The 24,362-nt window shown below is 43.8% G+C and overlaps 2 protein-coding genes across 6 annotated transcripts in view; one reads left to right on the top strand and one right to left on the bottom strand.

The window, feature by feature from the left end:
- Positions 1-24,362, bottom strand: part of CTPS2 (CTP synthase 2) — a 100,826-nt gene that overhangs the window by 24,696 nt on the left and 51,768 nt on the right. For all 5 annotated transcript variants that reach the window (XM_028092576.2, XM_088028859.1, XM_028092577.2 and 2 more), the window contains exon 14: positions 9,845-9,941. In XM_028092576.2, the coding sequence (XP_027948377.1) occupies positions 9,845-9,941 (97 nt within the window). The remainder of the gene's footprint in view (positions 1-9,844; positions 9,942-24,362) is intronic.
- On the top strand, positions 19,740-24,114 carry S100G (S100 calcium binding protein G). The gene is made up of 2 exons (XM_028092581.2): positions 19,740-19,874; positions 24,010-24,114. The coding sequence occupies exons 1-2, from the start codon at positions 19,740-19,742 to the stop codon at positions 24,112-24,114; spliced, it is 240 nt and encodes a 79-aa protein (XP_027948382.1).

Genomic DNA, 24,362 nt, shown 5'->3' with positions numbered 1-24,362 from the left:
CCACATTTCCTATTTCCAGGGGGCTAGAAGAAATCACCCATGGCACGTCCAAAAGGTAAAATCATTACCCGATGGGCTTCGTCACCTCTTCCCTCTAGGCAGAACTGCCTTGCCTTTGCCCAAACATCTTTTAACTGCTGTACCAACGCCTTAATTTGACTCACTTTTAAGACTGCCCGGACCCGTGCCCTGTGCTAATTAGGCACTACAAGGGGCTAGAGTTCTCTGTGTATGTGCAAGGGTCTCCTGGTGTTTGTCTAATTCAGAGATCCCAAGAGGCTGCCCAGGGTATAGAATATTTGGTGTATTTGGTTTGCATGGTGTTGGCAAACACACAGTGTTTTAAAAATGAATAAGTTGCCAACATTTAGAAACCAGGAGATTTCTCATAAAACTCCAGATTTCCAGATTCTCTTGAAAATTTAGAAGACTGGCAACAGTGAATCCACAGTTCTTCATGCAACTATCAGTTTTAGCGGTTACTCCTTTGAGGGGTCAAGTGCTTGTCACTTTGCCCCAGTCCCCACCATTCCCTACCTCCTCTCCAACGCTGAGGCCTGATGTAGCTGCCACTGATTGTTGAGCTTAAGCTGTGGCATTTCTTACACCTGGCTGTTGGACGCGTTTGCATTCCGGCTCAGTCCTTTGTTGACTCAGTGCCTGTGTCCCTCCTCAAGCCAAGCATGTGGTTTCAGACTGGCTTTCAGAAGCCAGAGGTGGGGTCTTCACTTTCTGCACTCCCTGCTCTTCTCCCACAAGACACCCCCCCGAGACCTGTGGAACCCTGTCTTGGGGGCTCTCAGCACAAGGCAGCTTTCAGTTCTGTGAGCTGTTTCGGTCTTTTTATTCCCTCTTTAATTAAGGTCCAGCTATTTGATAGAGTGAGGTGGTCAAGAGTTCAGGCTCAGAAATCAGCTGAGTGACTTTCTAACAGATGACTTAAGCTGGCTAAGATGCCTTTCTGTCTCGTGCAAAATCCGACCGGGTCCTGGGGTGTTTAAAGGAATAACCGAAACGATGCACAGAACGTCCTCGTTACTGATGCTTAGAAAGTGTGCAAGCGGGGCCAGCGACTATCTTTCTCCTTCCTTATTTATTACTTTTGGATTTTGCTATACCATTTCTTCAGTTTTTATAAACCATCTCATTTCTTTTGAGCATCTAAACTCTTCCTCTTTCTCTAATTTTATTTTTCGTGATCTGCTTTTATCTCAACTTGCTAGTATAAAAATGCTCCCTTTCTATTTTTAAAATGTGAATCCTTGCCTTTAACGCCACATTACAGCGTTACATGTTTTTTCATTGCTTGTGTCTCTTTCCCCCCACCCCGACTTCGTATTCTTATCCCATTTTTAACATCTCTTTTCTTAGACTTTTTTGTATGCTTCGGCTAGTCCATATTAGCAGGTAGGGAGCAAGGAGACTAGAACAGAGGGACTGGAGAGAACGTGTAACGCAAGGAGGATGCCTGCTCCCCTCCTCCTCAGGCTCACCCCCTTCTCCCCTCCCCCTGTCCTAGCAGACCCCATTCTTTTTTTACTATATTCTTTTTTTAAAACGTTTTTATTTGAGTGTAGCTCACCCACAATGTTCCATTAGTTTCAGGTGTACAACATAGTGATTTGACGACTATACTATGTTATGCTGTGCTCCCCACGAGTGTAGCTCCCGTCTTTAGTCCCATACTTATTTATTCCATAACTGGAAGCCTGTATCTCCCACTTCCCTTCACCCATTTTGCCCATCACTGTCCCCCCCCGGCAACCATCGGTTTGTTCTCTGTATTTATCTATACAATTCCGCTTTTCATTTATTCATTCATTTGTTTTTTTAGATTCCACATTATGAGTGAAATCAAATGGTATTTGTCTTTTTCAGTCTGACTTACATAACTTAGCATAATACCCTCTAGGTCCATCCATGTTATTGTAAATGGTAAGATCTTGTCCTTTTTTTGTGGCTGAGTAATATTCCTCTGTGTGTGTGTGTGTGTGTGTGTGTGTGTGTGTGTGTGTGTGTGTACCACAGCTTCTTGAAGCATTCATCTATCGATGGACACTTAGGTTGCTTACATATCTTGGCTGCCATAAACATAGGGGTGCATATATATTTTTTAAATTAGTGTTTTCATTTTCTTTGGGTAAATTCCCAGTAGTGGAATTACTGAATCACATGGTATTTTATTTATTATTATTATTTTTTTAAGATTTTATGTATTTATTTGACAGAGAGAGACAGATCACAAGTAGGCAGACAGGCAGGCAGGCAGAGGGAGAGGGAGAAGCAGGCTCCCCGCTGAGCAGGGAGCCCGATGTGGGGCTCGATCCCAGGACACTGGGATCATGACCTGAGCTGAAGGCAGACGCTTAACTGAATGAGCCACCCAGGCGCCCCATCACATGGTATTTTTTTTTAAATTTTTTATTGTTATGTTAATCACCATATATTACATAATTTGTTTTGGGGTAGTGTTCCATGATTCATTGTTTGTTCATCATCACATGGTATTTTAATACTAGGTCATACCCAGAGCTTTGAGAGACTCACAGGTCTCATTGTATTGGAATATACCCTTCACATTAAGGATCCTAACAGCGACACTCAAACAGTGCTTTTTCTGTGCCAGGCACTGAAGGACTCACATGTATAACTGATTTAACGCTCACAAGAACCCCATGAGGCAGGAGGCATTCTGATGTCCGTTTTCCAGATGCAGAAACCTCAGTGTCATGCGGTAAGTAGCTACGCAGCAAGGGACTGAGAGCTGGGACTGGAGGGGGCCTCCAATGAATGGGGCAATGAGGCTGGGCTGTTAACCACTCCACTAGTTCCCACGGGGGAGATGCTTGGCACAGAGCCGGTTCAGTAAGGGACATGCCTCCTGTTGTCATGATTAAAGGAGCTACGTCATGTCCCAGACCTGTAAGCCCCCATATCCACAAATACACCTTAGAGAAGGGTTTCCCCAGCAAAAGGCAAGAAGGAGCAGGGCAGACAGCTACCCTGCAGCGTGGCCCATCAGCAGGGAGGCCAGGAGGCTGGCCAGCGGGCACACTCCGCTCAGGAGGCCCACCGCGCTCCCTTCCCATAGGTCTCGGCACGACAAATTCACCGTGGCATGGACTTTCAGCGTCCAAAAATCCCTGGTGGCCTCTTTTAAACTGTTTTGTAAATCACCTCATTAACCGAACCTAGGCTTTTTGTATGGCATGATTATTTTCTTAAACTTCCTAACAATCTAATCACACCAGGAACTAGAAGCTGTTTTTCTCTACCCATGCCCTGATAAAAGATAAGAAAGCAAGAGCAATTTTTCTAGCCAGTGAAAATTTGTTCCACCATATCCCCCTTTCCTTCAGTCCCTTCAAATTCGAGATTGACCAATCTGCATTTCCAACGCCATGAATTTAACCCAGATCTTAACACTGGGACTCACTCCATACCTCCCTAATTGGCCTGTTGCCTGTTCTCTCAGAACAAAACCCTTTTTCTCTTACAGTAAGGCAGAACCAAGTGTTTTAGCCAAGTCCTCCCCCCTTATTATGAGGAAATGCAGAGAAGATCCCAAAAAGGAATTAAGTCTTCTCCTAAAGCATTCAATTTCCATTTGCCATGGCCTCCTCCAGCCTAGACTCTGGCACACTCCCTGCCAGCATCATCCTGAGGAGCTCTCCCCAGCCTCCATTGCCAGCTGACGTTTGTCCCCTGGTTGTCTGCCCTGAGGATAGGGGTCATCTTCTCAGAACTCTGATGGGAAGTCACCAGGGCCTGGTCTCCAGTTGCATACACTGCACTGAAGAGGGCTTCTAATTCCTTCTAAAATGTTATGCCACGTTCTCCACTGGACTGGACACCCCTAGAGGGCAAAATGGCACCCATTCACTTTTAACAACCCCACAGCCCAGTGCTATGCTCATGGGGTGGCCCTTTCCCTCCTCTGCCCAACCCCCCCACCTCCCACCCCTACCCCAGGCACTCAGGTCTACTCTGCACCTTTCCACCCCGGCAGGATTCCTGTTTCTAAATGCAAGGGCTCCCTAACCATTTGGGTGTTGGTTTAGAGGACAGAGTTTCTCAAACTGCATACCAAATATGGGATTGCTTTAAACTGAGTTGACTCTAGCATTCCTACCAGTGCATATACACACCAGATTGAGCAGCATTAAAACATGCTACCTGCATGGTCCAAAAAGCATATTCTTTCTGGTAGGTGGCGTTAGGTTGGAAAACCACACTCAGCACAGACAAAGACATGTATCGTTTCCTGGATCTCTCAGCAACATGTCTGGGATCTGACCAAAAAATTTAAGCCTGAGGACTGTAATATTTTGGAAACAATAACCATCAAACAAGTTGTCAGCCATCCCCGTAATGAGCTCTGAACCGTGTCTGAATTGCTTTGTACTTTACTACGTTCCCATGTCTCACACTCGGTGGAGAGCCACAAGCAAACTGATAAAGTTTATTTTTGGAGTCTCAAAACCCTCTCATAACAAAGCTCCCTGGTGCTTTCCCTGGCTCCTCTCTCACCTGAGCCCGACCCACTCCATCTCTAAACATACCTCTTTTTTTTTTTTTTAAGATGTTATTTATTTATTTATTTGAGAGAGCGAGCATGAGAGAGAGCATAAGAGGGAAGAGGGTCAGAGGGAGAAGCAGACTCCCCGCTGAGCAGGGAGCCCGACATGGGACTCGATCCTGGGACTCCAGGATCATGACCTGAGCCGAAGGCAGCCGCTTAACCAACTGAGCCACCCATATCTCTTTCTAGATTTCTGACTCTTCAAAGCACCCCATTTAATACTTAACCTGCTCTGCACCATTTCTCCCTGCTTTTCAGATGTCATCTAATGAGTTAATCAACCAAGTAATGGTCTCACTATGAGACAAGTCCTGCCATCTATGTATCCAGATAAAATGTTGTTTTGGAAAATTGAGGTGTAATTTACACGCAATGAAATATACATATCTGAAGGGTAGAGCTGTTGAAGGAGTTTAACAATAGTAGTGTTTTAAGAGTTGCATTTTGGAGAGTGATTATAACTGTGGGCTGTGGAGCCAGGGCCATCTGTTGGAGTAGAAGACTAGGAACTATGCAAGAAGAGTGATCCGGGCCTGTTCTGACCACCCCACTGACCATAAGCCACTTCCCCTCCGTGCCCATTTCCTTGCTGAAAAATATTGATTGGGTCAGATGGCTTCCGAAAGCCCTCTTGACCTTATTCTGACACTAAATAGGATATTTAGGCCGGCAAGTGGACAAGCTGGGAGATGTCCTTGAACGCTCCCCAGGAGGGTAACAGCCTCACTGCCTGGGCCTTACCCTTCATTCAGCCTGTGCTTCTTTTGTGTAGACCAGGGTTTGGCAAGCAAGCCATGGCAACTCTGAGGCAAAACAGGATTCCCCTGTTTTTGTTCAGCCCTTGAACTTAGAATGATTTTTACATTTTCAAATGGTTGAAAAAAAAATCAAAAGAAGAATAATATTTCATGACGCCCAAAAATTACATGAAATTCACATTTCAGTGTCCATAAATAAAGGAACATAAATTGGAACGTAGCCACACTCGTTCACTTACATATTTGCCTACAGCTGCTTGTTTACACTACAATGGCAGAGTTGAGCTGTTGGCATCAAAGACCGTGTGGCCCCCAAAGCTGAAAATATGTACTGTGTGGGCTTTTACAGAAAACGTTTACCAAGCCCTGGTTTAGGCCATGTAGGTTATAGACTCTGGGCTGGTAGATCTCCCCCTTCACATGTTTAAGTGTCAGTAGGAACATGGGCAGTATATACACAAGTAAACCAACATTTTGGGGTGGGGGGCACCTTCCACTTTGTGGTAATGAAAAGAAATGGAAAATAGAGTACTCTAATAGAGGCCCTTTTTGTTTTTGCTAGGAGAGCAAAAAGAAAAATAATAAAAAGACTAGAGAAAGCAAGAAAAGTACAGTAGAGTTAACATCACTATGAACTGGTTCACCTCTTCCTTCAAACAATCTGGCAGAATTATCAGTCATAAAAGTGTTTATACCCTTTGACCGAATAGTCTGACTCCTGGAAATCTATCCTAAGGAAACAATCAAAAGAATATAAACACGATGTCAAGATGTTTGCATCAGCATTTTTCTAACAAAAGGTTGCAGGGGCGCCTGGGTGGCTCAGTCGGGTAAGCGTCTGCCTTCGGCTCGGGTCATGGTTCCAGGGTCCTGGGATGGAGCCCCGCATCGGGCTCCCTGCTCCGCGGGGAGCCTGCTTCTCCCTCTCCCACTCCCCCTGTTTGTGTTCCCTCTCTCACTGTGTCTCTCTCTGTCAAATAAATAAATAAAATCTTTAAAAAAAAAAATGTTGGAAACAACCTGCAGTGTTTAGCAATAAGAAATGAATCAGTAGATTATGCTTCCTTAATTCAATGAAATATTTTATGCCCAAGTAATAAACACAAAGACTAGGTACATAAAACATTATTCTACAACAAAAGGCTATATAAAAACTAAGCATGATAGACAAAGTTTCGAAAACATCATGAATGTGCAATTAATACCAAGGTGAAGTGTTACAGAAAAAATATCTTATTGGTGAAGACCTGTGAACCAGCTTTGACAATTCCCCACACACTGCCCTTAGTCCTTTAATAAGAAAAAGCCTCTGTAGGCAAGGACAGCACATACATCCAGAATGCAGGACAGGAGTAAGCCTCTGGGAACATGTTTCTTACAAACAGAGCAAATGATGATTAGTACTTTGGTCCAACTCAATTTATACCTGTAATCTCCACTTTAGAAAACTCAAATTCAGCTCATCTCATTGCATACGTGAAATATATATAGCCGTCTATATGTCAATGATGCCTCAGTAAAGTGGTTGAAAACGAAGACAAAAGAAAAAAACAAATGCCTAGTTTTCATGAACCTCAAGGAACGACCAGGTGACTAAGAAAAAAAGAGGAATTTGTTCCTGATGAATATAAAAATTAGAATCACTTTAGTAATCCAGCCATTGTGTCTGCCAATATCTTTAGGCTTTGGTCCTATTTCAAAGTATTCTCTTTTACTAAAAGAAAAAAAAAAAAAACCCTTTACTTTTCTGTTTTTCCATTTAATCCAGAGCATTGCAATCACCGGCCCATAAATCAAATTTAAATAATGAATAGCATCAAATGCTTTCCATCAAAACTATACATTATTTTCAGAAGCTATGTAAGCAAATGTATTTTGTTCCTAGCATCTTGCAGAAATGTGAATAGGGAAAAAAAAAAAAGCCTACAAAAGTAATGAGCTGACTAGCGAAAAAAAAATCCTACAGAAGAAATACACCAACTAGGGGAAGAAACCCACAAAATACTATGGTGCTATTTGTTTTTATATTTTTATGACACTCAATAGAGCCATGCACAGTGGTCATATTCTTATCTCTTATCTCCAACACAACCCTTTTGGAGAACCGTGGAAGATCTGGCGCAAATGGGAGGGCAAAACTTATGCCTCCTGGGGATCATAGGTTCATATATGCACATGACTTTTGCAAAGTAGGAAGCACAGTTTAAATTTAAGGCAGGCCGGGAAATAACCCAAATGCCCATCAAGTAATGAACGCATAAACAAAATGTAGTCCAACCATATAGTGAACTATTATTCAGCCACAAAAAGGAATGAAGTACTGGTACATGCTACAATGTGCATATACCTTGAAACATGATGCTAAAGGAAAGAAGCCAAACACAAAATATAGCATATGGTTCCATTTATATGAAATGTTCAAAACAGACAAATCAGAGACAGTAGATTAATGGTGGCTGAGAACTGGTTGAGGGGGGCAGTGAAAGCTAAAGGAAACAGAGATTCTTTTTGGAGTGACAAAAATGTTCAAAAAGTGACTGTGGTGATAGTTGCACAACTCTGGATACAATAAAAAACAGTGAATTGTATACTTCTAACAGATGAATTGTATGGTATATGAATTATATCGCAATAAAGCTATTTAAAAATGTTTTTTCAAAGCAGGCCAAAGGTATTAATTAAGCAACAAGCTCTTAGTGTGTTTAAGATTCATAAAAATCGACATCACTTTTATGTCTACCGTAAAGAAAAACAAACCCTAAATCAGTCTTATTTCTATCAAGACAGACGCAAATTTTCAATATTTTGAACACTATGCTCTTTTATAAAAGCTTAGTTTGTTAAGCACTGAACTCTTTACAGAAGATACAATTTTAAAACATTACATTTCTCACTAACCATTTTTTGTCTCTTAGACAACTATTCAAACCAAGTTTCAAAGGATCTGAAAACATCAGAAAGCTGCGGAATCACTGCTAATATCCAAGAAGAGAAAAAAATTCTTCTATTCTTAACAAAAAAAAGTCACTTAGAGAGCAATGGTTTCTTATCCAGAGAAAGTAGAGACATGTGTGTGCCTTGAAACTTTTCCTTTTTAAATTTCATTCTTGGGCGCCTGGGTGGCTCAGTTGGTTAAGCGACTGCCTTCGGCTCAGGTCATGATCCTGGAGTCCCGGGATCGAGTCCCACATCCGGCTCCCTGCTCAGCAGGGAGTCTGCTTCTCCCTCTGACCCTCTTCCCTCTCGTGCTCTCTATCTCTCAGTCTCTCTCAAATAAATAAATAAAATCTTTAAAAAAAAATAAAAAAATAAAAAAATAAATTTCATTCTTACTAGGAAGCTTTATATTCCTTAGAAGCTGTTTCTCACCCATAAAGGAGAAACCCATATTCCTGGTCTTATTCTTCTTCAAGAAGGCATTTTTCTAAGATATGCTTATAATTTCACGGGAATGATGCTGGACACCCAAGAAACCTGGTTCCCTTTCTCCCCTTCCAGCTTTTCGGCACCTCGCACATTCCCTTTCATCACACTCTTTCCACCTGCCTTGAGGCTGGCAGGGCTAACAGCTGTCCCAGGCACAGCTGGATGTGCAGCATCTAGCACGGTGCCTATGGCTCAGAGTAGGCACTCAAAATATATTTATTAAATTGAATTCAGGGCTTTGGGGGTTTTCTCACTTTAAGTTAGTCTCATATAAAATGTTCATCTATAAGGGGCGCCTGGGTGGCTCAGTCGTTAAGCGTCTGCCTTCGGCTCAGGTCATGGTCCCAGGGTCCTGGGATCGAGCCCCGCATCGGGCTCCCTGCTCCGCGGGAAGCCTGCCTCTCCCTCTCCCACTCCCCCTCCTTGTGTTCCCTCTCTCACTGTGTCTCTCTCTGTCAAATAAATAAAATCTTTAAAAAAATAAAATAAAATGTTCATCTATGAAAGAAAAGTGCCACAAAAATTCGAATAACCTTATTGGGAGTAGAAGATGGGCAAATAGCAGACGGCAAGCCACATCATATTTTGCTCTCCCTACGCCCAAGCTACTGGGGGAGCAGAGAAATCTACTTCTCAGACATAACTGCTCTCCTCCTCCACGAAGTTCGTAAATTAGTGGCTAAAACCAGTCAGACATGAACCAATTAAACAGGGAGCTGGTTTCAGTGTAGTGGAGAGAATGGTGGGTTGGAGAGAACTTGCTCCCGGGGGCAAGGTCATCTCCAGGAGCGGCGGTAAATCACAAAGCAGCTCCCTGGGCAGGGTGTCATGGACATCGAATGAGAAGGGGCATTCACAGGTTCCCAACCCTGCCAGGGAGAGGAATCCAGAAGCAGGAGGACCAGCAAGGGCTTGGCGAGGGTGGGGGCTGATGCAGGTGGGAGGAAGAGGCGCAGCACGAGGGGCTACTGGAAGGGGAAGCTGGCGAGGTGGAAGCGGGGGTAGGGTTAGGCTCGGGCTGCGCAGAGCCATGCTAACCACACCCGCTGTCGTAAAACCAATGATCGGACAAACTTACTTAATATTGAATTTTCCGTTTTGAAAACAGTTCTTCGGATTCCCAGCCTCATCGTTCCTCCCAAATTGCCGGGATTGTGTTCGGGCATATCAATCACCTTAGAAAACAAAACAAGTCAGGTTTTGCCATCTCATACAAATGTCATTTCCCACATTTCAAGCTTTACTTTTATTTTTTTTTTAAGATTTTATTTATTTATTTGACGGAGAGAGCACACAAGCACACAGCAGGCAGAGGGAGAGGGAGAAGCAGACTCCCCACTGAGCAGGGAGCCCGATGCACGGTTCGATCCCAGGACCTGGACCCTGGGATCATGACCGGAGCTGAAGGCAGATGCCCAACCAACTGAGCCACCCAGGCGCCCCCAAGCTTTACTTTTAGAGTAATGATCACTGGAGTAAGGATGTTCCCTAAACAGTAAAATCTGATCGTTCCTTCCAATTTTCTTATTCAAATACAGCCATGCTTTACACAGCCCTCACGGTATGCTTTCTTTTCGTCTCCTTCTCATCTTTCATTCAGATCACTTGTAAAAAATTTATCAGGAGCTTCTTTATGACCTTCCTCCTGTCATTACTCAAGCTGTCAGTTCCAGGCAACGTTCACACTTCAAGTTCCGGCCTTCTGGGACCTCTCACTTTGCTATTCACATCCCTCCCCGACTGCCCACTTCACTCCCTACAGATTTTCCATAAGCAAATCTGCCAACCCTTGTGGAAAAGTACACCGAAGATACTTTTTTGTAGAAAACCTTAGAAGGATTCCTTTAAACAAAAAGGGGGGTAATGTCATCCATTCTAGCACATTCTGTATGTTGTAAACTTAAGGGCCACCCTGGATCTCTCCCTCTTCTTCATCCCTCATCTCCAATGTGTCCAGTCCTCACCCCCCTCCAGACTTGTGGCATCCGTCCATGGCTCCAACCACCACCCAAACCACAGCCCCTCACCCGGGCTATAGCCAGAGCTTACCAAACGGCTGCCCCGCGTTCACATGGTCCCAGTCTACCCTGCACACTGCAGGCAAAGTAGCTGTATTTCCCCAGCTTGAAATTTGACTGAGTGTTATCAGCCTGGCCTAGCCCTCCAGCCTCACATCCCATGACTGTCCCCTGAGTTCTGGTCAGTGTGGCCTTTCTTCCGTTCCTCCAAGGCATCTTCTTTCCTCCCCACACGGGGACTTTGCACATGCTGTTTCCTCGGCCCAGAACATCTCCCATTCCCCTACCTTCTTTTCCTAAAGTAAACCAGCCTCAACCTTGAGATCTTAGCTCAACAATCAATATGAACTCCTATGGGGAGCGGATACTCCCAGGCGCCATAGCCTAGTCAGGACCACCTATCCCTGCCCTCCCCCCGCCCACTGTGCTTCCCTCAGTTCCTGTCTGTAGAGTGCTTTGTGTGTCAGACTGTACATCCTTGAGAGCTGAGCCAGTGCTGTTTTTCCTTACATGGCATTCCCGGCCCCTTGCACCTATGGAACTGGCCCAGGGTGTACACTGAATGAATCCACGACGGAAGGAAGGAATGAACTCAGACCAAATAATTTCAGATTTATCTTTATGATTACCTCACAGAAATTCAGAAACACGTGATTTTTATGAAAAGCCCATTCTCGTAAGTCATTGCTCTGTTTTCCCACCTCTAGTCGCTATGATCTCATGGTTTTGTTTCATCTATTGTTATTTTAAGCTGTTAGACCATAGTTAGGCAAGGTAACCTGCTCTAATGGAACTGCTCAGGTTTCCCTCTCATAAAACCTTTCGTTCGGTTTCTTCCCCCATATCTTAACTGCCACGTATTACTCTATAGGAAGCCTGGACAACTGGAACTTCCTGAGGTCAAAATTTTCCCAGAACTTGTATGATCTTATCAGCGCCCCAGAACTTTCCGAGCCGTCTGAACCCTGTGTCCCAAGTACACTCCAAGAGTCACTGAGGGGAAGGGGTGGAGAAAAAGCTTGATTACTCCGCTTGTTTGATGGAGTGCTCAGTTCTGAAGTGCTCTTGGCCTTGGCATCTATTTGCTATCTTCTTTGGTTGGCTAATTATGGCTAGATTAAGTATTACTGGAGTGAGGTGAGAGAGGGCATTAGCTTCTAGTTCTCAAAGCTGAGCTGCTTATAAATGCCCAGCCCCTTATGCATTTTCTAGGAAAGGGCAGATAAGACTGCACTACCCACCACAGCCTCAATTTTCGCTTAAGTTTAAGACAACCTGAACCATGGAGGAAGAGCACAATGATAAACTCCCCCCTGGCTTCTTAGAAGTTCTGTGATTGTTCAATCCATCCTTACTTCCTGCGTTGGGTTCTTCTGCCCAGGAAGAGTCTCTGAACGTAGTTTGTGCAGTTATTGGCATGCTCGGTGTTTAAGAAATGTTCTGCTATGAACCACTAAGAAAACTCAAATGACCCACCTGAGGACAGGAAACCTGCCTTACCGCTCACTTGAGATGAACTTGACAAACACAAGACTAGAACATATTTCCGAAAGAAAAATGCAGTGGGCACAGGGGTGGCCTGAGGGCATTAAGTACTCCTCTAACATAAATGGAAATCTGGAAATCTCTGAGAGAGCCTGATGAGAATATTACTTAAACACATGGAGGTAGGAGGCACCTGGCTGGCTCAGTCAGTAGAACATGTGACTCTTGATCTTGGGGTGGTGAGTTTGAGCCCCATGTTGGGGGCAGAGTTTACATGCATACATAAAAATAAAAAAAGGTGGAGGTAAATATCAGGAGAAACAGCTAGAAGACTTGAGGGTGCAGAGAGGGTGTGAGGATTACTAAATATTTTCATTATAGGCCTTTTGGAACATGTTGGCTTTGTAAGCTTTGTACACAGTATTATTTTAATGAGAATACAAATTTAAAGCCCAAACAGTGAAATAACTTATTTCGACCTTCCACTAGGCTGTTAGTTCACATTATCCCTGCTGTTTTCAGAAGCAATAACTATAACCTTCTCCTGAAATGATAAGACAGAATGAAATCCCAAGGAATGGCAGCCACAGTGATCCCCTGATTAAAACGTGTTAGCACAGAAACCAGTGGAGAAGGCAAAGAAAATGCTAGAGAAAAGATGAGGGAGCAGAGGCAAGTGGCTTTCTGATGCTGAGTGATGCCCCAGATGTTAGTGAAAGGCCAAAAGCAGAGTGAGAACTGGCAGGAGACTTGCTGTTCTCTCTGGTCTGGCTCAGGAGGCCTCATCTGGGGATGCTCATCAGACCCTCAGTCAAAGGACCCCCCAGACCAGACACAAGCTGGTGCAATCCAAACACACTGGAAGGGGAAGGTTGCGGAAGGTAGAGAACACAGTGCATTTCTGGCCGAGCCGGGCCCAATCAGCTGCCTCCAGTTACAGGTACCTCCCATGACCTCTGAAGTTGGCAGTACGACCGACTGCCTCTCGGGTTATAAGCAACCTGATTCAGCAACAAAATCAAGGAAAACATCTTTGTGCCTGGTATTCCTTCCACGAAAAGCCTGAGAGACGTCAGTTTCAAAACATATACTTTATCATTACTGGGGTAGTTAAAAAAAAAACCCTCGGGGCGCCTGGGTGGCTCAGTCGGTTAAGCGTCTGCCTTCGGCTCAGGTCATGATCCCAGGGTCCTGGGATGAAGCCCACCTTAGGGTGGGCTGCCCCTCCCCACCCCCGTTTATTCTCTCTCTCAAATAAATAAATAAAATAAAAAAAAAAAACCCAAATGTGCTTTAGTTTTAATCCCGACATTTCCAAAATACCCTAGATTTGCAGGTAGGAGGAAAATGCCTCTTCCATTACAAAAGGATTGCCTTGGCCTGCTCTGATTTTGCCTGTTGTCTGATCCCCACCACAGAGCTGTCCTTTCTTGGAACGGAGCCAGCCATATAGCATAAGAAAAATAAAAAAGGATCAATGAGTAACAAATGTTGGTGGTGATAAAGCTTTAGATGTAAAAGTACCACATAAGGATAAATACAGCACTAATTAACCTTTACTGAAGTTTCTGCAGCCCACGATGAAAGTGTAATGGGTTCAAGCCTGGGTTCATGCGTCCCACGTGCCTTAAAAACAAAGTCTAGGGAAGTTAGGTTCTCTTATCAAAGATGAAATTCCAGTGTGTGAGGTATGTCGGCTTCCCTCCCGTCCCTTGCCTTTGGACATTTCATTTGGGGACGCTGAAGGAGCCTACCCCGCAGCAGGCTGTTTCCAGTCTCTTAGGCAACACACAGTGATTTTTCTCAGACTTTCTAGTATATTCCTCAAGTATTCTTTACAAGGATTTCCCCAACCCATTCCTTTCCTCCTGTCCATTAGTTTTTTCTGCTCATTTTTTTTCAAGCCTGCTTCTGATTTCAATTCTTGATGAGTCATATTCCAGTTGTGCACAAAGTATGAACCAAGTGGTGCCCATAAAGTATGAACTCATTCTGTGTTACACTGCTAGCTCTAGTAGCCTCCATCACTACAGATCAACTCGACACTCTTCCGCATGTGGCACTCAGGTTCCACACCTCATTCAGGAACCCAGTCTGGCTATGCTCTCCTCACGTATTCTAACCTGTGGTTTCCACCTTGGCCAGACAGGTCCATTGCTGATGCCTCCTCTGCTCCCCCCGCCGCCCCCAGCCCCTCTACATATATATTGCCTCTTCACTACTTTTTCTAAAATGGCTTCTCCCCACCATTCCATATGGGCCCATGTTTTCGGGGCACCCTCTTGTTCTCCTTACTGACCCATAATTAACACCGTGTTAGTATGCTCACCCTACCAAATAAATCACCTATATGCTGTGAATTCATCTTGAACTAGTCCTTGTGGTAGGCTGAATAATGACCCCACAAAGAGATCCATGCCCTAGTCCCCAAAACCTGTGAAAAGGTTACTTTACATGGCAAAAGAGATTTTGCAGACATGAGTAAATTAAGGCTCTGGAGACGGGAAGGCTATCCTGGGTTAACTGGGTGGGCCCAATGTAACCACACGGTCTTTATTTCAAATTTTTTTTAAGATTGATTTATTTATTTGAGAGAGAGCGAGAGAGTACGTGAGTGTGGGGAGGGGCAGAGGGAGAGTGAGAGAGAGAATCTCAAGCAGACTCCACAGAGCGCAAAGCCCGATGAGGGGCTCTATCTCACAACCCTGAGATCATGACCTGAGCTGAAATCAAGAGTCGGACGCTTAACCGACTGAACCACCCAGACGCCCTTTTAACCACAGGGTCTTTATAAGACAGAGGCAGGTGAGTACGAATCAGAGAAGGAGACAGATGACAAAGTGGTGGTCAGAGAGAAAAGAAAGAGAGAGATTGGAAGGTGCTACCTTGCTGGCTTTGAAGATGGAGGAAGGGGCCTTAAACAGGCAGCCTCCAGAAGCTGGAAAAGGCAAAGAAACAGATTCTCCCCTAAAGCTTCCAGAAGCAATGGTAGCCCTGCCTACCCACTTTACACTTCTGAGTTCCAGGACTGTAAGAAAAAAAAAAAAATTGTGTTGTTTTAAGCCACTAAGTTTGTGGTAATTTGTTACAGAAGCCACAGGAAACTAATGTAGTCCTTCACTGTATACAACCTTAACCCCCTCCATCATTTCCTTTACATGCCTCGGCTCATTGCCTAAAGGGGGGGCTCCTCGAGCACAAGGACTGGATCTTCTTCTCTGTTTCCATCAGAGTTCAACACAATGTCAGGTTCCAATCAAGTGCTCCATAATTAAATCTCCCTGGATTTTTATCAGAAACGAGCAGAGCGGACTAAGGGACTGGTGGACAGCCGAGAAGCAATGGATGGGGTCTTTGAGAGGCTGTGGATTGTCCTGAGCTAACAGGCGGATCGTTTCAGCATGGAGGCGGCGGGGGGGGGGGAAGAGTGCTGCGCTCTGAGGCACGGGCCCTGCTCTGAGGCACGGGCCCCGCTGAGCCTCTCACCTGATACAGGACTGTTACTTCCCTGTCTGTCTCCCCAGCCTGCCTCATCACCAGCAGTGGGATGATGGAATCCACAATGGTGAAGGCACTGAGCACGCCCATAAATACGTATGTATTTTCCAATCTTTTCAACTCATTTTCCACCAATAAAAGAAGGCCTAAGTTACTTCCGTCAGAAAAAGAACATTCTTATGCCTTCAGGTGTGAATGTAACGCATAAGTCCTACCTCTGGGCCTCACGCTAACCTTGAGTAGCCCTCCTCACAGAAGCCCTCCTCCTGAGAGGGGCAGGCAGCATGGCGGCTGAGGGAGCAGCCTGGGCCTGGACCAGAATCCCAGCTCTAGCACTGCCCAGAGCTGTGACCTTGAGCTGGTCTTTGAACGTCTCTGTAGACTGGGGATAACAGCAGTATCCACTCCACAGACGGTGCTGTGGCCAAGGGCGGCACTCAGCCATGGGAAGAGCCAGCCCTCGATCAGAAGAAGGTGAAGTCGGTGGTAGGGCACAGAGTAGGCAGGCAAAGGGAAGCTGTCACACAGCATTTAGGGATAACTGTGCCTTAGTGATCAGGCTCTTTTCTGAACCTCAGGATCAAAGACAACACGAACCCAGGATAGCACTGCCTGCCCACTTCGTTTTGCAGGGCCTGACACTGACCCCCTTCCAAAGATGCTTTTCAAGGCACTGCCCGCTGTAGACTTCAAATCGAATAACACCCCCATGGAACCCTGTGGTATCGGAGCTTTGCAAATAAGTTACTCTCGGCTTCCCTGAGAAAAACTTAAGCCTGTCCAAAGATCAAGCAATTGAATGGTGAGGTGATAAATAACCTTTGCCTCTCCATTTTTCCATGCCCAATCTTATGCCTGTCATTTTCCCCCTTCTCTAGTCTCAAAATGCACTCTTTTGAACACACCCTGTGTTTATCACCTGTCTCCATATATTTTTAGTTAATGTTTCATGAGAATATCTATTGGTGGATTTCGTGGTTCCCACTGCAGCTTTATCCTCACACTTGAGCCCATAGGTAAAGAGAAACATAAGAGATGAGAGATGTGCCTGGCACAGGAGAGCAAGGGAACATTTAAAACCCATGGGTCGTTTTTCAAGCTCTGTCAGTGTTTACTACAAGCCTAAGTTCTGACAACAAATAGCATTGGACCTCTTTTATTTTTTATGTTTTTAAAAGATTTTATTTTTAAGCAATCTCTACACCCAACGGGGGCTGTAGACAACTACAACCCCGAGATGAAAAGTTGCTTGCTCTACCAACTGAGCCAGCCAGGTGCCCCAGCACTGGGCCTCTTTTAATCAGAGGTCCTCCCTTGAAACTAAAGATGTGTAGCTTGAAAGACTGTTAACTAAAACTGTCCCAAATGTTTCTCTTAGACTTAATATCATACACACATACACACACACACACACACACACACACACACACCCCATATATACAAAATATGCCATGTGTTATACATAACATATATCTGTCCTATAATATACAGTTATTAAAATTATAGTTATACATTATATAGTTATTAAAACCATTTCTTCAATATAGACTCAAGAAATACAACAACTGCCATGTTGAGTTTAGCTCACAAGTGGTAATTCGAGAGAACAGACGACTTAAGATGCTATTTCCACACTTGGAGAGATGTGAATTTGGCCTCTGATAATGGCATTGTGGTTGTATAGAAGAATGTCCTTGTCCTTAGGACATAAGATGCTAAGGTATTAAGGGGGAAAATCAGTTGGCAACTGATTCATAAATGAATCTGGGCCAAAGGTAGGTTTGTATTCACCCACTATTGCAACTTTTCTGTAGATTGGAAAAATTTTTTAAAGGTTTTGGAAGAAAAAGGTATTTTTTGCTACAGTTGTTCAACAAAAGCTAACTTCCTCCCAAGTAAAACAGAGCATATGTATAAAAACACCAGAAATTCTCTAAAATCTTGATTAAAATGCATTGCCAAAATCAGAATCTTTTTGCATAAAATCTTAAGCTAAACCCAAAATGCTTATCTTTACTCCAAGAAGTGAGTTCCTATATATTCAACATTGGTGAATAGCAAAGTCAAAGAATCTGTAATAAAAGCAAGAATAACATATACAAGGACAGTGAAGGCACACGGAATGATAAATGCTCAGGATGGGTGGGAAGTTTTTAAGAAACTATAAGATTTCACATTTGTTCTCCAAGGTAAATAAGACCCTAGAAGTTTAGAACTAAAAAGTGTCACAGAAAAATACAGTTCAATAGTACAACGCTCAATTTATACATGATATAATGAAGGGTCAGAAAAAATTATACAAGTGTGGAAGCGTGCAAGTATTTAAAAGCTGATAAGATCTCTTAAAGTCAATCTGGAAACCTTTATTGTGAGTTACATCAGTATCAGATTAATGTCCTCTGGAAATGTCCTTGTTCTTTCATGGAACTCTTTCCAATAGAAATAAATTTAGTCTCCAACTTTAAATCCTGGCAGTTCCATAAGTTTGAAGTATTTCCAACAGAATAAAAGTAAGTCAAGTGTTTTTGCAAGTTTTTAGAATGATTAACAAAATATATTTGGGGGGCGCCTGGGTGGCTCAGTCTTTAAGCGTCTGCCTTCGGCTCAGGTCATGATCCCAGGTGTCCTGGGATCGAGCCCCACATCGGGCTCCCTGCTCAGCGGGGGGGGCCTGCTTCTCCCTCTCCCACTCCCCCTGCTTGTGTTCCCTCTCTCGCTGTGTCTCTCTCTGTCAAATAAATAAAATCTTAAATATATATATATGGGGGGATGTTGTACACCTGAAAATAGAAAATTGTGTGTCAACTATACTTCAATAAAAAAAATTTATATATACATATATGTGGTAAGGAAAGGGGTAATGAGAAATAAAAAAGCAGATATGGGAGCAACAAATAATGAAAAAGTTGAAAAATTACCACGCTAGTTGGTAATCTTGCTTTGCTAAATAAAATCACAAATTATTATGTATCTTCTCCCCACTCCTTAAGCCTACTTCTCAATGATACTTCTGTTCATTCACTCATTCAATTATTCAAATATTTAAGCACCTAATCTGTACAAAACATCAGAGGGACTTCAACGGCCATATTGCAATTTCTTAAACTCTACAGGATTGACCATCCATTATAGCATTCTTTTTTTTTCTGGATGTGAAGAAAGTTATTGTTTCAAGCCTAAATATGCAATTAAACTGAAAAATATCCAACCCTCCATAGTTAAGCTTTCTGAAAATGTGAGCAGTGAGCAAATATCGTAATGCCACATTGGAGGGAAAATACAATGTAAGGGGGAAAAAAAAATCCAAGTTTACTCTTGGGACTCTGAACCATTAAGCAACTGTTGAGGTGGCCGTTTATTGGCTCTTGCCCTTAGTTATGAGGTTCATGCAGTCTTAAGCTTGGGTTTCAAAAACCATTAATAATTACCCTTAAATGGCAAACAAAAGGAAAATGTTATAATCAGGGTGGTGTGTCTGTGAAGACTATAAAAGTCATGATCCTGCTCAACTCTTCACACTCCTACTTCTTGATTTCCTCTAGCTGTCTTGCTGCTGGGCAACCAGGTAAGTGTGATTTTAGTACAACCTGGTGCTTCTTCTGCTTCCTTCCAGAACGGTATGAAAGATAGTGGTCAGGAGAAAAAGTGGATTGGTGCCATCTAAATATATTTCCAGTAATTTAGAAGCTAGAAGCTGTAGTCAGCTTTCTTGGAGACCACAGCCTACAGAGCACAGACCAGGTGCATAAAAAGTGGAGAATGTCATGATTACTAAAAAAAGGGGTTTGGCTCCAGGGACCATCTCCTCACAGATGGACTCTGAGAACAGACATTTAACATACTAAGATGATTATTTTTACTACACCAAGGAAAGAGCCCAAAGGCACTGAACTGCTGGCAAAACCATCAATATAAAACTCCGCTTCAGCTTTTTGGTGAGTTCATTTCTTTCCCAATTGACAGGCCACCACGATGAGCGTAAAAAAGTCTCCTGAAGAACTGAAGAGCATTTTTGAAAAATACGCAGCCAAAGAAGGTGATCCAGACCAGCTGTCGAAGGAGGAGCTGAAGCTATTGATTCAGATGGAATTCCCCAGTTTACTGAAAGTGAGTGCACCACCGCAGAGCCCATAAACGGGGCCTCTGAGGGTGAGGAGGGAGGGGTGGGAAGAGGAGAGGATGCAGGGGAGGCGGAAGAATGCAGTACTGATCAGGGCTCCTTCTGGGGCAGAGCACACAGCAGCCAAGGCGAGGGCATTCCTTGACTAAGGGCTCTTGAACGTGTGTTTTCTTCCCTGGTGGCAGGCCACATCTCAGATGGCAAGCACCTAGAAAGCAGGGGCCAAGCCTTCTATGCCCCACAGCCTGGGCACAGAACTCTCCATGACCAGCCAGAGTAAAAGGAAGCAATGATTGCCCTTTTAATGAAGCTAGGTCTAGAAGACCCATAGGTCACCAAGCCAACACGCTAAGGCCTTCAGCCTGGATTCAGCATCTCCGGGCCAGGCTCTTAGGAAAACAAAGAGGTGTGCAAAATAATATTAGCTGACCTTGGACGTGCTTCATCGTTATAGGTAGGACCTGTCAAGAAGACCAAGTCAAGAAGACTTACTAGGCAATCTGCAGAGAAAACCCACTTTGCGCTGACAAATTGCCATCTGGTGACATCCATTTATATTTCAAAAGCATTTAAATTTGTGTTAAGCACCTAAATCTGTGTTAATGAGGCAGCCCCGCATTTCTAAACAACTTCCAGGAAGGGATTAAATCTCTAGCCAGATAGTTTCTCTTCAAAACTATCCCAGAGTTGTCTAAATCAAAGTGCATCTTGAGGGCGCCTGGGTGGCTCAGTCGTTAAGCGTCTGCCTTCAGCTCAGGTCATGATCCCAGGGTCCTGGGATCGAGCCCTGCATCAGGCTCCCTGCTTGGTGGGTGGGGAGCCTGCTTCTCCCTCTCCCGCTCCCCGTGCTTGTGCCCTGCTCTCGCTATCTCTCTCTCTGTCAAATAAATAAATAAAATCTTAAAAAAAAAACCAACAAAGTGCATCTTGAGGCAATCATGGGAAAGAGAGGCGGGCTGATCTCCTTGCTCCAATACATTTTCTCTACTTCACAACTAAAAAAGCCATTTTCAAAATGGAAGTGACTGTGCAACCCTTTCATCCAACTTGGTCACTATTTAGCTGTAACTTCAGAAGAAAGCATTGGCTTCCCAGGTTTTAACCAGAAATGTCCCTTCTGCCAGTATGACACATGAGGAGGTTTCTGGTTATAGCTGTTGAGGTTTCTGGTTTTAGTACTAAAAAGAAGTGGCCGAATTCAATGATATAATCCAATCTCTCCTCATTTGCTTACAGTTAAAATATAAAATAACTTTTAAAAACAGTTAAAGGCGCTAGCAGAAAAGGAGACTTAAAAAAAAAAAAAAAACTAGGGGCGACTGGGTGGCTCAGTCGTTAAGCGTCTGCCTTCAGCTCAGGTCGTGATCCCAGGGTCCTGGGATCGAGCCCTGCATTGGGCTCCCTGCTTGGCAGGGGGCCTGCTTCTCCCTCTCCCACTCCTCCTGCTTGTGTTCCCTCTCTCACTGTGTCTCTCTGTCAAATAAATAAATAAAATCTTTAAAAAAAAAAACCACCTTTCCTGATTTTTATTTTATTTACTTACTTTTAAGTAAGCCCTAAGCCCAACGTGGGACTTGAACTCACGACCCTGAGATCAAGAGTCATGTGCTCTACCAAATGAGCCAGCCAGGCGCCCCAGAAAAAGAGACTTTTTTAATTAAAAATTAAGACAAAGTTTTCTGAGAAAGATTAAATTCTAAAAAACACTCTGAGATTTTTTCAAAAGGAAGAAAAATAATAATAGGAAGGAATAATCATAATAAAAGAAAGAAAAATAATAATCTGACAGGAAAGCCTAGGCAGTCTACTCAAACAAGTTGTTTTAAAAGGTAAGACTGGGGAATTTTTCTATATTTTCCTATGGTTTAGGTATTTCCTACAAAAAGCAGGTATGATGACTTACAATTTGAATAAAGGTAAGAATACTGATGGTAAGTTTTGAAAAATCTACTTACCATATCACGTACTGGATTATATTTTCTTAAGGATTACTAAGGTTTTCCATCATCGCCTTGTATGGCTGAGAATCTCATAAACGCTTCAGGAAAAGTGTTTGATATTTATACAACAAACGCTGAGTAACTAACTTAGTTTTGTCTTCTGATCACAGCAACGTATCAAATGTCTTTAGAGGAATCTTAAGGGTTAAAACATATCTTGATGTGGAGATCAGTTGTACAACAATGTCAACATACTTAACAGTACTGAACTCTACACTTAAAAATAGTTAAGATGGTAAATGTTACCACAATTTTTTTTAAGTATTGACGCTGACTTATAAACTAAACCATTATTTCAGTGAGTTTCCTAGGTACTATTTTGCCACAGATAAACTCCTACCTGAAAGGCAGAGCTGTAACGGCTTTAAGATTTGAGTCTTAGGCCAGAGGCAAAACTTAAGTCTGCTTAAGACACTTTAGGAGTAGTAATAGTCAAAAGGGAGTCAAGCCTAACATGATCTCTTGCAACATCTCTTGGTTCTCCAAGTGTGATGGGTCCTGGCCCAGCAGCATCAACATCACCTGGGAACCTGTTGGGAACCTGTTGGAAATACAGATTCTCAGGCCCTGCCCCAGGCCTAGTGACTCAAAAATTCTGGGAGTAGGACCTGTCACTCTGTATCTCCTAAGGTCAGCAAGCCCATCTGGTGACCGTGCTGCACGCCAAAGTGTGAGAACCACTGATCCTGTCACCCTGCAGGGTGTAGAGGGGGGCTGCAACCCAGGGGCTTGGGAAAAACTGGTGTGGATCCTAGTTAAGGGCTTGAGCTCTAGAGTCAATGTTTGAACCTCGAACCCTTTGTATACCAGCTGTGGGCCCTGGAGCCAGTTAGCAGCTGTCCCAGAGCACAGTTCCCTCCTCTGTGAAGTGGATCTCCCCCCCACAGGGCAGTTGGGGGCAGTGCGCAGGCTACGGAGAGCCCACGGCACCGTGCTGCCTTGGGTTACATAGAACCAGCTCCCAGGAAAACCTTGGGGCAAGCATTGTCAACTGGTGAGCCATGGGCTCCTCGGCAGTCCAGTGAAGCCCCAAGATTCCTTCTCCGTTTTTGGAGACATAAAGAAAAATACTGGGGCGCCTGGGTGGCTCAGTCGGTTAATCGGCTGCCTTCGGCTCAGGTCATGATCCCAGGGTCCTGGGATCAAGCCCCACATCAGGCTCCATGTTCAGTGGGAAGCCTGCTTCTCCCCTGCCTGCCATTCCCCCTGCTTGCGCTTGTTCTCTGTCTCTCGCTCTCTCTGTCAAATAAAAAAATAAAATCTTAAAAAAAAAAAGAAAGAAAAGAAAAATACTTAAGGTTACACAGAAAACCAATTACAGTTGACCCTTACATAACATGGGTTTGAACTGCATGGGTCCTCTTATATGCGGATTTTTTACAGTACGATGAATGTATTTTTTCTTCCTTATGATTTCCATAATAACACTTTTCTCTAGCTTGATTGATTGTAAGATACAGCATCTAATACATAAAACATACAGAATCTGTGTTAATCAACTGTATGTGTCATCAGGAAGGCTTCCAGCCAACAGTAGGCTCTTAGTCATTACATTTGGGGGGAGGCAAAAGTTGTCCCCATATTTTCGACTCTGTGGGGGGTGGGTGCCTGTAACCCCTGCACTGTTCAAGGGTCAACTGTATATTAAAATACACATTAGCAGTATTAAAATGATAAATGTGTGGGGCGCCCGGGTGGCTCAGTTGGTTGAGCATCTAACTCTTGATTTTGGCTCAGGTCATGATCTCAGGGTCCTGGGATCCAGCCCCCTCTAGGACTCCGTGCTCAGCGGGGAGTCTGCTTCAGATTCTCTCTCTCCCTCAGCCTCTGCCCCTGTCCCTGCTTGCCCATGCACACACTCTCTCTCTTTCTCTCTTGAAATAAATGAAATCTTTTTTTAAAAAAAAGATAAATGCATGATACAGAAAAAACCAGGTAGCCAGTTTGGTGACATGGAGCTAAAGTTGGGCTTTCCACCCTCAACCATCAGTGGCATGTAACTGAAACCTCAGCTGCCTTGTTGGAACACAGACCCAGCGTCTCTACTTTCAGAAAATGGGTAGCGGTAACTGATTCATTTTTCTCTCCTCTCCCCTTTCCCATCCTTCTCATCTAAAACCAGGGTCCCAGCACCCTAGATGAACTCTTTCAAGAACTGGACAAGAATGGAGACGGAGAAGTTAGTTTTGAAGAATTCCAGGTGTTAGTGAAGAAGATATCCCAGTGAAGGAAAAAAACCAAAACAACATATCATTATTCCAAGCACCAAAAGAAGAGCGCCTGGGATGTGGCCCCCATTCTATATGCAACTGCTAATGTCTCTGTTTAATTCTTGGCAATTATAATGATCTGGCAGTGAGGTCCAATCACTGTTAATAAAGGAATTCTTAGACATGTCTCTCCTTGTCAAGTCTGACCCCCATGGCTTAATAGACTTGAAAGTAACCTTGGTTAATGCATTTAATTGTATACCCT

This window comes from Eumetopias jubatus, unplaced genomic scaffold, assembly GCF_037043125.1.
Source record: "Eumetopias jubatus isolate StellerSeaLion01/CBP00866 unplaced genomic scaffold, mEumJub1_p1.0 scaffold_11, whole genome shotgun sequence".
NCBI classification, from domain to species: Eukaryota; Metazoa; Chordata; class Mammalia; order Carnivora; family Otariidae; genus Eumetopias; species Eumetopias jubatus.
The sequence above is the reverse complement of the archived record's forward strand: the minus strand, read 5'-3'. Positions and strand labels throughout refer to the sequence as shown.